This window comes from Oncorhynchus clarkii, chromosome 12, assembly GCF_045791955.1.
Source record: "Oncorhynchus clarkii lewisi isolate Uvic-CL-2024 chromosome 12, UVic_Ocla_1.0, whole genome shotgun sequence".
Lineage (NCBI taxonomy): Eukaryota > Metazoa > Chordata > Actinopteri > Salmoniformes > Salmonidae > Oncorhynchus > Oncorhynchus clarkii.
This window is the reverse complement of record NC_092158.1, coordinates 88,542,775-88,558,331: the sequence shown is the minus strand read 5'-3', so window position 1 is coordinate 88,558,331 and position 15,557 is coordinate 88,542,775. Positions and strand designations below refer to the sequence as shown.

The 15,557-nt window shown below is 44.2% G+C and overlaps 1 protein-coding gene across 3 annotated transcripts; it reads left to right on the top strand.

The window, feature by feature from the left end:
• Positions 1 to 1,395: 1,395 nt before the first annotated feature.
• On the top strand, positions 1,396 to 13,031 carry LOC139422345 (mannose-binding protein C-like). Of its 3 annotated transcripts, none has more exons than XM_071173547.1 (6): positions 1,396 to 1,585; positions 8,122 to 8,278; positions 8,708 to 8,743; positions 11,710 to 11,820; positions 11,898 to 11,945; positions 12,463 to 13,031. In XM_071173547.1, the coding sequence occupies exons 2-6, from the start codon at positions 8,125 to 8,127 to the stop codon at positions 12,903 to 12,905; spliced, it is 792 nt and encodes a 263-aa protein (XP_071029648.1). In that variant the 5' UTR covers positions 1,396 to 1,585; positions 8,122 to 8,124; the 3' UTR covers positions 12,906 to 13,031. The 3 variants fall into 3 exon arrangements, with proteins under 3 accessions (XP_071029648.1, XP_071029647.1, XP_071029649.1); XM_071173546.1 differs by lacking the exon at positions 1,396 to 1,585 and adding an exon at positions 7,218 to 7,267; XM_071173548.1 differs by lacking the exons at positions 1,396 to 1,585; positions 11,898 to 11,945 and adding an exon at positions 7,218 to 7,267.
• Positions 13,032 to 15,557: the final 2,526 nt, after the last annotated feature.

Below are 15,557 nucleotides of genomic sequence, written 5' to 3'. Positions count from 1 at the left end.
AGGGAATGGAAAGCAATAGGAAAAGGAGTAGGGAAAGGAAAAGGAATAGGGAAAGGAAAAGGAATAGGGAATGGAAAGCAATAGGAAAAGGAATAGGGAAAGGAAAAGGAATAGGGAATGGAAAAGGAATAGGGAATGGAAAAGGAATAGGGAATGGAAAGGAATAGGGAATGGAAAATGAATAGGGAATGGAAAAGGAATAGGGAATGTAAAGGAATAGGGAAAGGAAAAGGAATAGGGAAAGGAAAAGGAATAGGGAATGGAAAGCAATAGGAAGAGGAATAGGGAAAGGAAAAGGAATAGGGAATGGAAAATGAATAGGGAATGGAATAGGGAATGGAAAGGAATAGGGAATGGAAAGGAATAGGGAATGGAAAGGAATAGGGAATGGGGAAGGGAAGATGTGATGGAAAGAAAGAGACCATCACTGTGCTTTGGTTTTAAGTCAGATGATGAGAAGTCTAAAGTCAGTTTTGGTATTAAATGTGTAGGAAACAGTAAAACATGAAGAGGAAAGGGAACTGACAGTGCCAGTCAGATAAGACCACATGTTAAACTATGACATGATGGTGTTAGAATGAGCACGTGTTTAGATATATGTTACACCTTTCATCCATACTAAACGTCAGTAATAATCTATTGCATTGAGTCCTCCTGCATGGAGAGTTGAAGTCTGAGTGAGTCTGTCCACTGCCAGATGAGAGATGGAAAAGCTGGGGTTTAACATAGTAGATTTGAGCCCAGCCCAAAAGAGTTACGACAGAATCTCCAGATTCAATCATGGAAACAACTGTCTATTGCACAAGCCAGTCTGGGCTGACTGGAGGAGCGAGAGAGAGGGGGGAGAGAGAGAGAGGTAGGAGGGAGGGGGAGAGAGAGAGAGGGAGAGAGAGAGGTAGGAGGGAGGGAGGGGAGAGAGAGAAATATAGAGAGGAGAGACGTAGGAGGGAGAGGAGAGAGAGAGAAATATAGAGTAGAGAGAGAGGTAGGAGGGAGGGGAGAGAGAAATATAGAGAGGAGGGAGGGGAGAGAGAGGTAGGAGGGAGGGGAGAGAGAGAGAGAGAAATATAGAGTAGAGAGAGAGGTAGGAGGGAGGGGAGAGAGAAATATATTTCCCGTGACTGTGCCTCAAAACCAGATGTTTTCCTGGCCCACCATTCCACCCTGGACTTGAACAGTCTTTATGATCAGGTCCACCAAGGCAGCAGTGCCCACCTTCGCCAGGACCCTAAAGGACATCACCCTCAACTGCAGCCCCAACACCTCACACAGGAGTATCAGATCAACAGACACCCCACCCAGACCTGTGTGACCCCCCTCCCCGGACCTACACATAGAGGACCCACGCTGGGAGGACCTACATCCAGACCACAGCACCACCAGCCACATCCACACAAATTCTTCACTATTTCATCCTGGACTATCCAGAGCCTGAGGTCATCTGCCTTTGGCCTAAAGAGCAGGAACCTGGAAATCAGAAATACAGAAAATGACATCCTACAAGAAACCTGGTATAGAAGAGATGGACCCACTGGTTGCCCTCTAGGTTACAGACAGCTGGTAGTCCCATCCACCAAACTACCAGGTATGAAACAGGGAAGGGACTCAGGAGGTATGCTAATTTGGTATATGAATCAAAACAGGAAGCTTTTACATTTAGCTAGAAATTCTAAAGGAAATGATGTCAACAGAGAAACATATCCTCCTGTTTGCTAACTAAGGAAACGCCCCTCTAACCACTTGGCTACCTGCCGCCCCAACTAACCACTAAACTACCAAACGCGCCTCTAACCACTTGGCTACCTGCCGCCCCTCTAACCACTTGGCTACCTGCCGCCCCAACTAACCACTAAACTACCAAACGCGCCTCTAACCACTTGGCTACCTGCCGCCCCTCTAACCACCTGCCGCCCCAACTAACCACTAAACTACCTAACGCCCCTCTAACCACTTGGCTACCTGCCGCCCCAACTAACCACTAAACTACCTGCCGCCCCTCTAACCACTTGGCTACCTGCCGCCCCTCTAACCACTTGGCTACCTGCCGCCCCAACTAACCACTAAACTACCTAACGTCCCTCTAACCACTTGGCTACCTGCCGCCCCAACTAACCACTAAACTACCTAACGCCCCTCTAACCACTTGGCTACCTGCCGCCCCTCTAACCACTTGGCTACCTGCCGCCCCTCTAACCACTAGGCTACCTGCCGCCCCTCTAACCACTTGGCTACCTGCCGCCCCTCTAACCACTTGGCTACCTGCCGCCCCTCTAACCACTTGGCTACCTGCCGCCCCAACTAACCACTAAACTACCTAACGTCCCTCTAACCACTTGGCTACTTGCCGCCCCAACTAACCACTAAACTACCTAACGCCCCTCTAACCACTTGGCTACCTGCCGCCCCAACTAACCACTAAACTACCTAACGCCCCTCTAACCACTTGGCTACCTGCCGCCCCAACTAACGTCTACAATTTTTCAACTGTGATCCTTTTTTGGCCACTGGAACCATCCTCCCCACTGTGCGTGGGGTCAATATAGACACACGTCCTCTTCCAGGCCCGTTGTTAACATCTCCAGTTGCTTTAACCTTCTTCATTATCACCCTGATGGTGGAAATGGGCATTTTCAACCGTTGGGCTATTAACTTATAGCCATTTCCTGAATTATGCAGCTCAACAACCTTTTCTCGCACATCATTACTATATTCGCGGGTCTTTCCCATAGTGATGGATGACTATGGGAACTTGGCCTGTGTCACCTCATATTTATACCCCAGTGAAACAGGAGGTCATGGCTTACCATTTAAGTGTTCCTAATCACTCAGGTAAACTTAAAAACGTAAAATACGAATGAGAATATACTTCAGATTTTACTCATATGAATTTCTAGGGGTGCCAATAATTGTGTCACACATGTTTCAGAGAACAATATGTATTTCTAGGGGTGCCAATAATTGTGTCACACATGTTTCGGAGAACAATATGTATTCCTAGGGATGCCAATAATTGTGTCACACGTGTTTCGGAGAACAATATGTATTTCTAGGGATGCCAATAATTGTGTCACACATGTTTCGGAGAACAATATGTATTTCTAGGGATGCCAATAATTGTGTCACACATGTTTCGGAGAACAATATGTATTTCTAGGGGTGACAATAATTGTGTCACACATGTTTCGGAGAACAATATGTATTTCTAGGGGTGCCAATAATTGTGTCACACATGTTTCGGAGAACAATATGTATTTCTAGGGGTGCCAATAATTGTGTCACACATGTTTCGGAGAACAATATGTATTTCTAGGGGTGCCAATAATTGTGTCACACATGTTTCGGAGAACAATATGTATTTCTAGGGGTGCCAATAATTGTGTCACACATGTTTCGGAGAACAATATGAATTTCACATGTATTTTTCCCTAATAATTTTACTTCAATTAAAGGTTAGATTTTTGTGAATATTTTGAATGAAAGACACCAACTGTCGCAGGAGTACTGTACATAGTCAATGGTAGGCTTCGAGGGGACTCCTACGGTAGGTACAGTACACCTGTAGCTCATTTCTTGGCAGTAGTACTGTCGACTACATTATCACTGACCTCAACCCAGAGTGTTCACAGTCAGCCAACTGACACCCATATCAGATCACAGCAAAATCACAGTCTACTTGAACAGAGCATTACAAAGGAACTGAATAATATTAAGAAATGCTAAGGAAAGTAGTTAGGAAACCTACCAAAAAAAATAAAAAATGAGGCAACAACAAATCCAATCCCTTTTAGACAACTTCCTGGGTAAAATGTTCCACTGTAAACTTGGTAGTAGAAAACCTAAACACTATATTTGACCTCTCAGCTTCCCTATCAAATCTAAACATATCAAGCAGAGAACCTAAGAAAATGAACAACACTGACAAATGGTTTGATGAAGAATGCAAAAACCTATGAAAGAAATTGAGAAACCTGTCCAACCAAAAACAGAGACTCAGAAAACCTGAGTCTACACCTTCACTACGGTGAATCACTAAAACAATACAGAAATACAGTACGGATAAAGAAGGAACAGAACGTCAGAAATCAGCTCAATGTCATTGAAGAATCCATAGACTCCAACCGCTTCTGTGAAAATTGGAAAACACTAAACAAACAACAACAAGAGTTAACTATCCGAAAAGGAGATGTATGGGTAAACCACTTCTCCAATCTTTTTGGCCCTACACCAAACAACAAACAGAGAAAACATCAAATACAAATCTTAGAATCAACTATTAAAGACGACCAGAACCCACTGGATTCTCCAATTACATTGAATGAACTGCAGGACAAAATACAAACACTCCAACCCAAAAAGGCCTGTGGTGTTGATGTTATCCTAAATGAAATGATACAATATACAGACCACAAATTCCAAATGGCTGTACTTAAACGCTTTAACATCATCCTTAGCTCTGGCATCTTCCCCAATATTTGGAACCAAGGACTGATCATCCCAATTCACAAAAGTTGAGACATATTTGACCCCAATAACTAAAGTGGGATATGTGTCAACAGCAAGCATGGGAAAATCCTCTGCATTATCATTAACAGCAGACTCTTACATTTCCTCAGTGAAAACAATGTACTGAGCAAATGTCAAATTGGCTTTTTACCAAATGACCATACAACAGACCATGTATTCACCCTGCACACCCTCATTGATAAACAAAGAAAGCAAAATAAAGGCAACGTATTCTTGTGGGTTGTTGATTTCAAAATTGCTTTTGACTCAATTTGGCATGAAGGTCTGCTGTACAAATTGATGGAAAGTGGTGTTGGGGGAAAAACATACGACATTACAAAATCGATGTACACAAACAAGTGTGTAAAAGAAATTGGCAAAAAACACACATTTCTTTCCACATGGCCATAGGGTGAGACAGGGATGCAGCTTAAGCCACACCGTCTTCAACATATATATCAGTGAATTGGCGAGGGCACTATTCTACTGTTTGCTGATGATCCGGTGCTTCTCTCCCCAACCAAGGAGGGCCTACAGCAGGAACCTAGATCTGTCACCAACCAAGGAGGGCCTACAGCAGGAACCTAGATCTGTCACCAACCAAGGAAAGCCTACAGCAGCACCTAGATCTTCTGCACAGATACTGTCAGACCAGGGCCTGACAGTAAATCTCAGTAAGTCAAAACTAATGGTGTTCATAAAAAGGTCCAGTTGCCAGGACCACAAATACAAATTCCATCTAGACATCGTTGCCCTAGAGAAAAAAACTACACGTACCTCAGCCTGAACATCAGCGCCACAGGTAACTTCCACAAAGCTGTGAACCATCTGAGAGACAAGAAGGGCCTTCTATGCCATCAAAAGGAACATCGAATCCTGTTATCAACATTGGACTAAGGCCTAATGTGATAACACTGGACTAGGGCCTAACGTGATAACATTGGACTAGGGCCTAACGTGATAACATTGGACTAGGGCCTAACGTGATAACATTGGACTAGGGCCTAACGTGATAACATTGGACTAGGGCCTAACGTGATAACATTGGACTAGGGCCTTACGTGATAACATTGGACTAGGGCCTAATGTGATAACACTGGACTAGGGCCTAATGTGATAACACTGGACTAGGGCCTAACGTGATAACATTGGACTAGGGCCTAACGTGATAACACTGGACTAGGGCCTAACGTGATAACATTGGACTAGGGCCTAACGTGATAACATTGGACTAGGGCCTAACGTGATAACATTGGACTAGGGCCTAACGTGATAACACTGGACTAGGGCCTAACGTGATAACATTGGACTAGGGCCTAACGTGATAACATTGGACTAGGGCCTAACGTGATAACATTGGACTAGGGCCTAACGTGATAACATTGGACTAGGGCCTAACGTGATAACATTGGACTAGGGCCTAACGTGATAACATTGGACTAGGGCCTAACGTGAAAACATTGGACTAGGGCCTAACGTGATAACATTGGACTAGGGCCTAACGTGATAACACTGGACTAGGGCCTAACGTGATAACATTGGACTAGGGCCTAACGTGATAACACTGGACTAGGGCCTAACGTGATAACATTGGACTAGGGCCTAACGTGATAACATTGGACTAGGGCCTAACGTGATAACATTGGACTAGGGCCTAACGTGATAACATTGGACTAGGGCCTAACGTGATAACATTGGACTAGGGCCTAACGTGATAACATTGGACTAGGGCCTAATGTGATAACATTGGACTAGGGCCTAATGTGATAACATTGGACTAGGGCCTAATGTGATAACATTGGACTAGGGCCTAACGTGATAACATTGGACTAGGGCCTAATGTGATAACATTGGACTAGGGCCTAACGTGATAACATTGGACTAGGGCCTAATGTGATAACATTGGACTAGGGCCTAACGTGATAACACTGGACTAGGGCCTAACGAGATAACATTGGACTAGGGCCTAACGTGATAACATTGGACTAGGGCCTAACGTGATAACATTGGACTAGGGCCTAACGTGATAACATTGGACTAGGGCCTAACGTGATAACATTGGACTAGGGCCTAATGTGATAACACTGGACTAGGGCCTAACGTGATAACATTGGACTAGGGCCTAACGTGATAACATTGGACTAGGGCCTAATGTGATAACACTGGACTAGGGCCTAACGTGATAACACTGGACTAGGGCCTAACGTGATAACATTGGACTAGGGCCTAACGTGATAACGTTAATAACGTGATAACGTGATAACGTGATAACTATATGACTATAATGCTTCTCCTGAGTTGAAACAGCCTAATGTGAGCCGGGAATAACAACATTGCACGCTAACTCAAACTACAAAAGATACTAAGTCGTTCGGACGAGATAATTGTGTCCTTGTTTTGCCTTGGACTGGAAGTCTTTCTTACTCAAACACACCAGAAGTGGAATGGAACTGAAGTGGAATTTTCGCAATGGGATGTCAGAGATTTGTTTGTGTTCTTGCTAGATGATTCCACGTGCATCAGTATTTTGTGATAAATGTGAACATTGACAGGGCACTCTGGGTTTTACATTCCAAGTTTTTGTCTCTTTTCCAGTAAACTGTAAATGAACTTCACAAGTACTTCCCGATCATAATGAATCCTTCAAAGTGACGTGTTGTTTACCAATGTCTTTATAAGTTGCTGCACCAACCCATTTCTCTATCATTCTGTTGCAAAGCAGGACAGAAACATCACATTCATTCCCAGCACATCAACTTAAGAGGTATGGTTCCCACTTGTTTAGTTTTTGTCTTAATTATATTACTGCAGTTTAAAGGCACAATATGTAAGCTGTACGGATGTTCAACGGTCATTTCAATCATTACAACCATCGATTATGGAAGAATATATATTATCAATGTGTTATGAGCTGATTCTAACTGTGTTATCCTGTCATCAATCGATGTTCCTATTACTTCACTGGTTCTGTTGCTGTTTCTATTTGAGTCTTTGTAAACACACCAATAGCTTCTGTTTAAACTAGCATGTTGATCTCCTGTTAGTCCCGTCATCAATCAGTCCATCTGTCTCATTTGAGAGAGGTTACATTTTCGTTCCATCCCTCAACTGGCAACAAAGTGGCAGAGTCAAGCTGTTGAAATGACACATTCACATATTCTACATGCTGCTTTTCAACAGCTTGTATTCTTGTCGATCCCATTGACAGTAAAGGTTCCCATCATGTAATTTATGAGCAGATGTTTCCTGTTCTTCTGTTTGTTTGACACCAGTGATTTACTGTCCCTTTGGTCTCTGTTCTTCTCCCTGATGTTTTAGGTTATGGCTCTGAGCAGACCTCTGACTTTGGTCTCTGTGTTCTTCTCCCAGATGTTTTAGGTTATGGCTCTGAGCAGACCTCTGACTTTGGTCTCTGTGTTCTTCTCCCTGGTGTTTTAGGTTATGGCTCTGAGCAGACCTCTGACTTTGGTCTCTGTGTTCTTCTCCCAGATGTTTTAGGTTATGGCTCTGAGCAGACCTCTGACTTTGGTCTCTGTGTTCTTCTCCCAGATGTTTTAGGTTATGGCTCTGAGCAGACCTCTGACTTTGGTCTCTGTGTTCTTCTCCCTGGTGTTTTAGGTTATGGCTCTGAGCAGACCTCTGACTTTGGGGCTCTGTGTCTTCTCCCTGCTGGTTCTGCCAGGCCAGATGGAGAAGTGTGAATGCCAGGGTCCTAGAGGAATGCCTGGGTTTCCTGGTTCTCCTGGCCCTCGTGGGCCTGTTGGGCCTTCTGGAGGTAAATGAGTTGCAAGCTTAGTACAACTGCCTTACCCTATCATAACCCAAAATATAAGACGGTTGATTTTGGAGTAAACTGTCACTTTAAACATGTACATTCATTTGCGTACCTGATGATGGAGAACAAAGAACTCTGAATTACCTCGGTTAGATAAACCCTCCTACTCCTACAACAGGCCTTGTCTGTACCAGTTGCCAAACATAACTGGGGCTAGGGTATAATGTGAATGGCCAATCCCGGTATATTTCCTGCTGTTAGCCTTTGATAAAAAATAAAACATAAAAAAACAATAACATAGACTGTTGATTTTGTAATAAAGTGCCACTTTAAGCCAGATCAGACTGCAGAGCACTTTACAGGCTAATTGAAGCTGTCTTTGGTGTGTACAGTATGGTGATGAACCCTATACCTGTTGTCTCTCCATAGGCATGCCTGGACTTCCTGGTCCACCTGGAGAGAGAGGTAGAGTCTGACAGGGTCACAACACCCCTCACGGAAGGGGGTCACAACACCCCTCATGTAAGGGGGTCACAACACCCTTCATGTAAGGGGGTCACAACACCCTTCACGTAAGGGGGTCACAACACCCCTTATGTAAGGGGGTCACAACACCCTTCACGTAAGGGGGTCACAACACCCTTCACCATTTTTTTGGAAGACAAAGAACTCTGAAGACCTCAATTAAATAACCACATCAATTCCTAGAAAGAGGTTTTGTCTGTGCCATTTGCCAAAATAAACCTGGCCTATGAACAGTGGGTTAACTGCCTGTTCAGGGGCAGAACGACAGATTTGTATCTTGTCAGCTCGGGGAATTGAACTAGTCCAACGCTCTAACCACTAGGCTACCCTGCCGCCCCATTAAAAGGGGCTGAGACTAGTCCAACGCTCTAACCACTAGGCTACTCTGCCGCCCCATTAAAAGGGGCTGAGACTAGTCCAACGCTCTAACCACTAGGCTACTCTGCCGCCCCATTAAAAGGGTCTGAGACTAGTCCAACGCTCTAACCACTAGGCTACTCTGCCGCCCCATTAAAAGGGGCTGAGGCTAGTCCAACGCTCTAACCACTAGGCTACCCTGCCGCCCCATTAAAAGGGGCTGAGACTAGTCCAACGCTCTAACCACTAGGCTACCCTGCCGCCCCATTAAAAGGGGCTGAGGCTAGTCCAACGCTCTAACCACTAGGCTACCCTGCCGCCCCATTAAAAGGGGCTGAGGCTAGTCCAACGCTCTAACCACTAGGCTACCCTGCCGCCCCATTAAAAGGGGCTGAGGCTAGTCCAACGCTCTAACCACTAGGCTACCCTGCCGATCCCATTAAAAGGGGCTGAGACTAGTCCAACGCTCTAACCATCAGGCTACTCTGCCGCCCCATTAAAAGGGGCTGAGACTAGTCCAACGCTCTAACCACCAGGCTACTCTGCCGCCCCATTAACAGGGGCTGAGACTAGTCCAACGCTCTAACCACTAGGCTACTCTGCCGCCCCATTAAAAGGGGCTGAGGCTAGTCCAACGCTCTAACCACTAGGCTACTCTGCCGCCCCATTAAAAGGGGCTGAGGCTAGTCCAACGCTCTAACCACTAGGCTACCCTGCCGCCCCATTAAAAGGGGCTGAGGCTAGTCCAACGCTCTAACCACTAGGCTACCCTGCCGCCCCATTAAAAGGGGCTGAGGCTAGTCCAACGCTCTAACCACTAGGCTACCCTGCCGCCCCATTAAAAGGGGTTGAGGCTAGTCCAACGCTCTAACCACTAGGCTACCCTGCCGCCCCATTAAAAGGGGCTGAGGCTAGTCCAACGCTCTAACCACTAGGCTACCCTGCCGCCCCATTAAAAGGGGCTGAGGCTAGTCCAACGCTCTAACCACTAGGCTACTCTGCCGCCCCATTAAAAGGGGCTGAGGCAAGTGAATTATAAGTAAAGCTGTGAATGTTCTTCTTAGATAATGAAACAAAGATCCTTAACAAGGTCAGATGACTCAAGTATAGACTGGTAACTTGTTTCTAATTTGTATGTAAGTGTCTTTCCTCATGCTGAACACATTTGACTCTACAACCCATAAAGCCTGTCAGGATAGATTTGCCTCCATCTTGGTAATTTGGGAAAACCTTTAAAATTATAAAGCCATCCACATCTCTCGGGTCCAACGCTACTCCTATCATTATACAGCCATCCACATCTCTCTTATCTCCTATCATTATACATCCATCCACATCTCTCTTATCTCCTATCATTATACAGCCATCCACATCTCTCTTATCTCCTATCATTATACAGCCATCCACATCTCTATTATCTCCTATCATTATACAGCCATCCACATCTCTATTATCTCCTATCATTATACAGCCATCCACATCTCTATTATCTCCTATCATTATACAGCCATCCACATCTCTATTATCTCCTATCATTATACAGCCATCCACATCTCTCTTATCTCCTATCATTATACAGCCATCCACATCTCTATTATCTCCTATCATTATACAGCCATCCACATCTCTATTATCTCCTATCATTATACAGCCATCCACATCTCTCTTATCTCCTATCATTATACAGCCATCCACATCTCTATTATCTCCTATCATTATACAGCCATCCACATCTCTATTATCTCCTATCATTATACAGCCATCCACATCTCTATTATCTCCTATCATTATACAGCCATCCACATCTCTATCTCCTATCATTAAACAGCCATCCACATCTCTATTATCTCCTATCATAATACAGCCATCCACATCTCTATCTCCTATCATTATACAGCCATCCACATCTCTATTATCTCCTATCATTATACAGCCATCCACATCTCTATTATCTCCTATCATTATACAGCCATCCACATCTCTATCTCCTATCATTAAACAGCCATCCACATCTCTATTATCTCCTATCATTATACAGCCATCCACATCTCTATCTCCTATCATTAAACAGCCATCCACATCTCTATTATCTCCTATCATAATACAGCCATCCACATCTCTATCTCCTATCATTATACAGCCATCCATATCTCTATCTCCTATCATTATACAGCCATCCACATCTCTTTATCTCCTATCATTATACAGCCATCCACATCTCTCTTATCTCCTATCATTATACAGCCATCCACATCTCTATTATCTCCTATTATTAAACAGCCATCCACATCTCTATCTCCTATCATTAAACAGCCATCCACATCTCTATTATCTCCTATCATAATACAGCCATCCACATCTCTATCTCCTATCATTATACAGCCATCCATATCTCTATCTCCTATCATTATACAGCCATCCACATCTCTTTATCTCCTATCATTATACAGCTATCCACATCTCTGTATCTCCTATCATTATACAGCCATCCACATCTCTTTATCTCCTATCATTAAACAGCCATCCACATCTCTATTATCTCTCCATAGGGCCACCTGGACCTCCTGAACTCTCTGGAGTTCCTTGTTTAGTTGGTGAAGATGAACGAGTCCCTGGTCCACCTGGTCCACCTGGACCCCCGGGCCCTGCAGGAGCTACTGGTATACAGCTGATTGATCTCTTCCTGGTTATGTATTTATTATTTGGTTCTCTCTAGTCACACCTTCTGTTTTCACAGACTTAGACCTGGAACCCCTGCAAGAAAGCTTGGTCAAACTGGAGTTGGGTAAGGAAGTGAATTTCAGAGAGCATGAGGATATGTACTTGAATGCAACATTACAGATCCCGGATCTTAATTTGATCACTCAGTTGTCACTGAGAATTTTCCTGCACAATAGTAAATGCAAACTTGTAGTGTCCTCGAGGTTTAAAAAGGCTTCTAAAGTTTAATTTCCACTTAACAATGTCAGACTTGTTTTTCCTTAACAAAACATGGATCATCAATCCCTGCAAATAATGTCCATTCTTTATAATCCACATAACAATTCATATTTCTGCAGGTTCATTGTTGCTGCAGGTTCATTTTCCTGCTGTGTGAAACTGGCTCAAATTAAGATACTGCATCCGTAGATTATATTGTCTCTTACTAAGTATCCATTCAACATATATTATGCAGTATTCGTAATTTGGGAAAAGGAGGTGTGAATTTAGTCATGTGTTGGCGTTAGGGAAATATAAAAAGGCAACTTTTGTTTCCCCTTTTAATGTTAGACTGACTGCATTAATACCTGGTTTCTCTTCAGCCATAAACTATGACTTCACCAGAAGAGTTGACAAGAAGTACTTTGTGTCACACAAGAGACCGGGTTCCTTCGACGATGCTGTTCAGTTCTGTACCAAGAGGGGCTTGGTGTTGGCTTTGCCGAAGAACGAGGAGGAAAACACTGCTCTCACTCAGGTCTTTGAAGGGGCATTGAAGAATGCATGGCTCAATGTTGACAACAGGAAAGAGGGGAAGTTTCAGGTAGATTCGAAAGGCCAACCCCTCACCTTTTCCAAATGGGCAGATGGGGAACCAAAAGTGCCTGATGGGGAACCAAAAGTGCCTGATGGGGAACCACAAGTGCCTGATGGGGAACCAAAAGTGCCTGATGGGGATAGAGGCTGTACAATGTTGACCGAGTCAGGTGCATGGCAGGTGACATATGATTGCTCCTTCAATGCCTATATCGTGTGTGAGATATAGGGACATGTCTATGAAAAGCTGTTTCAGAGTTTACCATGAAAGCTTTCTTCACTTCAATTATCATTCTCTAGGTCTTGTCTCTAGGTCTTGTCTCTAGGTTTTATCTCTAGGTCTTGTCTCTAGGTCTTGTCTCTAGGTCTTGTCTCTAGGTCTTGTCTCTAGGTCTTGTCTCTAGGTCTTGTCTCTAGGTCTTGTCTCTAGGTCCTGTCCCTAGGTCTTGTCTCTAGGTCCTGTCTCTAGGTCTTGTCTCTAGTTCTTGTCTCTAGGTCTTGTCTCTAGGTCTTGTCTCTAGGTCTTGTCTCTAGGTCCTGTCTCTAGGTCTTGTCTCTAGGTCTTGTCTCTAGGTCCTGTCTCTAGGTCTTGTCTCTAGGTCTTGTCTCTAGGTCTTGTCTCTAGGTCTTGTCTCTAGGTCTTGTCTCTAGGTCTTGTCTCTAGGTCTTGTCTCTAGGTCCTGTCTCTAGGTCCTGTCTCTAGGTCTTGTCTCTAGTTCTTGTCTCTAGGTCCTGTCTCTAGGTCTTGTCTCTAGTTCTTGTCTCTAGGTCTTGTCTCTAGGTCTTGTCTCTAGTTCTTGTCTCTAGGTCTTGTCTCTAGGTCTTGTCTCTAGGTCCTGTCTCTAGGTCTTGTCTCTAGGTCTTGTCTCTAGGTCTTGTCTCTAGGTCTTGTCTCTAGGTCTTGTCTCTAGTTCTTGTCTCTAGGTCTTGTCTCTAGGTCTTGTCTCTAGGTCTTGTCTCTAGGTCTTGTCTCTAGGTCTTGTCTCTAGGTCTTGTCTCTAGGTCTTGTCTCTAGGTCTTGTCTCTAGTTCTTGTCTCTAGGTCTTGTCTCTAGGTCTTGTCTCTAGGTCTTGTATCTAGGTTTTATCTTATACACATTTTCAGTTTTTCACATTTCATAATTTTTTTATTCAAATGAGCTCATTAAAATGTGGGTCACAATATAAAATGGAAAGGTAAACTTGTTGATTAAAGCAGCAAACACATTTACTTTGGTACTTGTCTGTCTCCTTCATGCTCCTTCTCTCTGAACAGATTGGCTACTGATCAAACACATTTACTTTGGTACTTGTCTGTCTCCTTCATGCTCCTTCTCTCTGAACAGATTGGCTACTGATCAAACACATTTACTTTGGTACTTGTCTGCCTCCTTCATGCTCCTTCTCTCTGAACTGATTGGCTACTAAGCACATGGCTACTTTTGACCTACAGTTTGATGACAGAGGAATAGCAACTATATATTTCCAAACAACAAAATATCAAGTTAAACTTTAATGAATAGGCTGACATAGACCTGGACAATGTGGAGGCTATATACAGGGGGAACCGGTACAGAGTCAATGTGGAGGCTATATACAGGGGGTACCGGTACAGAGTCAATGTGGAGGCTATAGACAGGGGGAACCGGTACAGAGTCAATGTGGAGGCTATATACAGGGGGTACCGGTACAGAGTCAATGTGGAGGCTATAGACAGGGGGAACCGGTACAGAGTCAATGTGGAGGCTATAGACAGGGGGTACCGGTACAGAGTCAATGTGGAGGCTATATACAGGGGGTATCGGTACAGAGTCAATGTGGAGTCTATAGACAGGGGGTACCGGTACAGAGTCAATGTGGAGTCTATAGACAGGGGGTACCGGTACAGAGTCAATGTGGAGGCTATAGACAGGGGGAACCGGTACAGAGTCAATGTGGAGGCTATAGACAGGGGGTACCGGTACAGAGTCAATGTGGAGGCTATATACAGGGGGTATCGGTACAGAGTCAATGTGGAGGCTATATACAGGGGGTACCGGTACAGAGTCAATGTGGAGGCTATAGACAGGGGGTATCGGTACAGAGTCAATGTGGAGTCTATATACAGGGGGTACCGGTACAGAGTCAATGTGGAGGCTATATACAGGGGGTACCGGTACAGAGTCAATGTGGAGGCTATAGACAGGGGGAACCGGTACAGAGTCAATGTGGAGTCTATATACAGGGGGTACCGGTACAGAGTCAATGTGGAGGCTATATACAGGGGGAACCGGTACAGAGTCAATGTGGAGGCTATAGACAGGGGGTACCGGTACAGAGTCAATGTGGAGGCTATATACAGGGGGAACCGGTACAGAGTCAATGTGGAGGCTATAGACAGGGGGTACCGGTACAGAGTCAATGTGGAAGCTATATACAGTGCCTTGCGAAAGTATTCGGCCCCCTTGAACTTTGCGACCTTTTGCCACATTTCAGGCTTCAAACATAAAGATATAAAACTGTATTTTTTTGTGAAGAATCAACAACAAGTGGGACACAATCATGAAGTGGAACGACATTTATTGGATATTTCAAACTTTTTTAACAAATCAAAAACTGAAAAATTGGGCGTGCAAAATTATTCAGCCCCTTTACTTTCAGTGCAGCAAACTCTCTCCAGAAGTTCAGTGAGGATCTCTGAATGATCCAATGTTGACCTAAATGACTAATGATAATAAATACAATCCACCTGTGTGTAATCAAGTCTCCGTATAAATGCACCTGCACTGTGATAGTCTCAGAGGTCCGTTAAAAGCACAGAGAGCATCATGAAGAACAAGGAACACACCAGGCAGGTCCGAGATACTGTTGTGAAGAAGTTTAAAGCCGGATTTGGATACAAAAAGATTTCCCAAGCTTTAAAC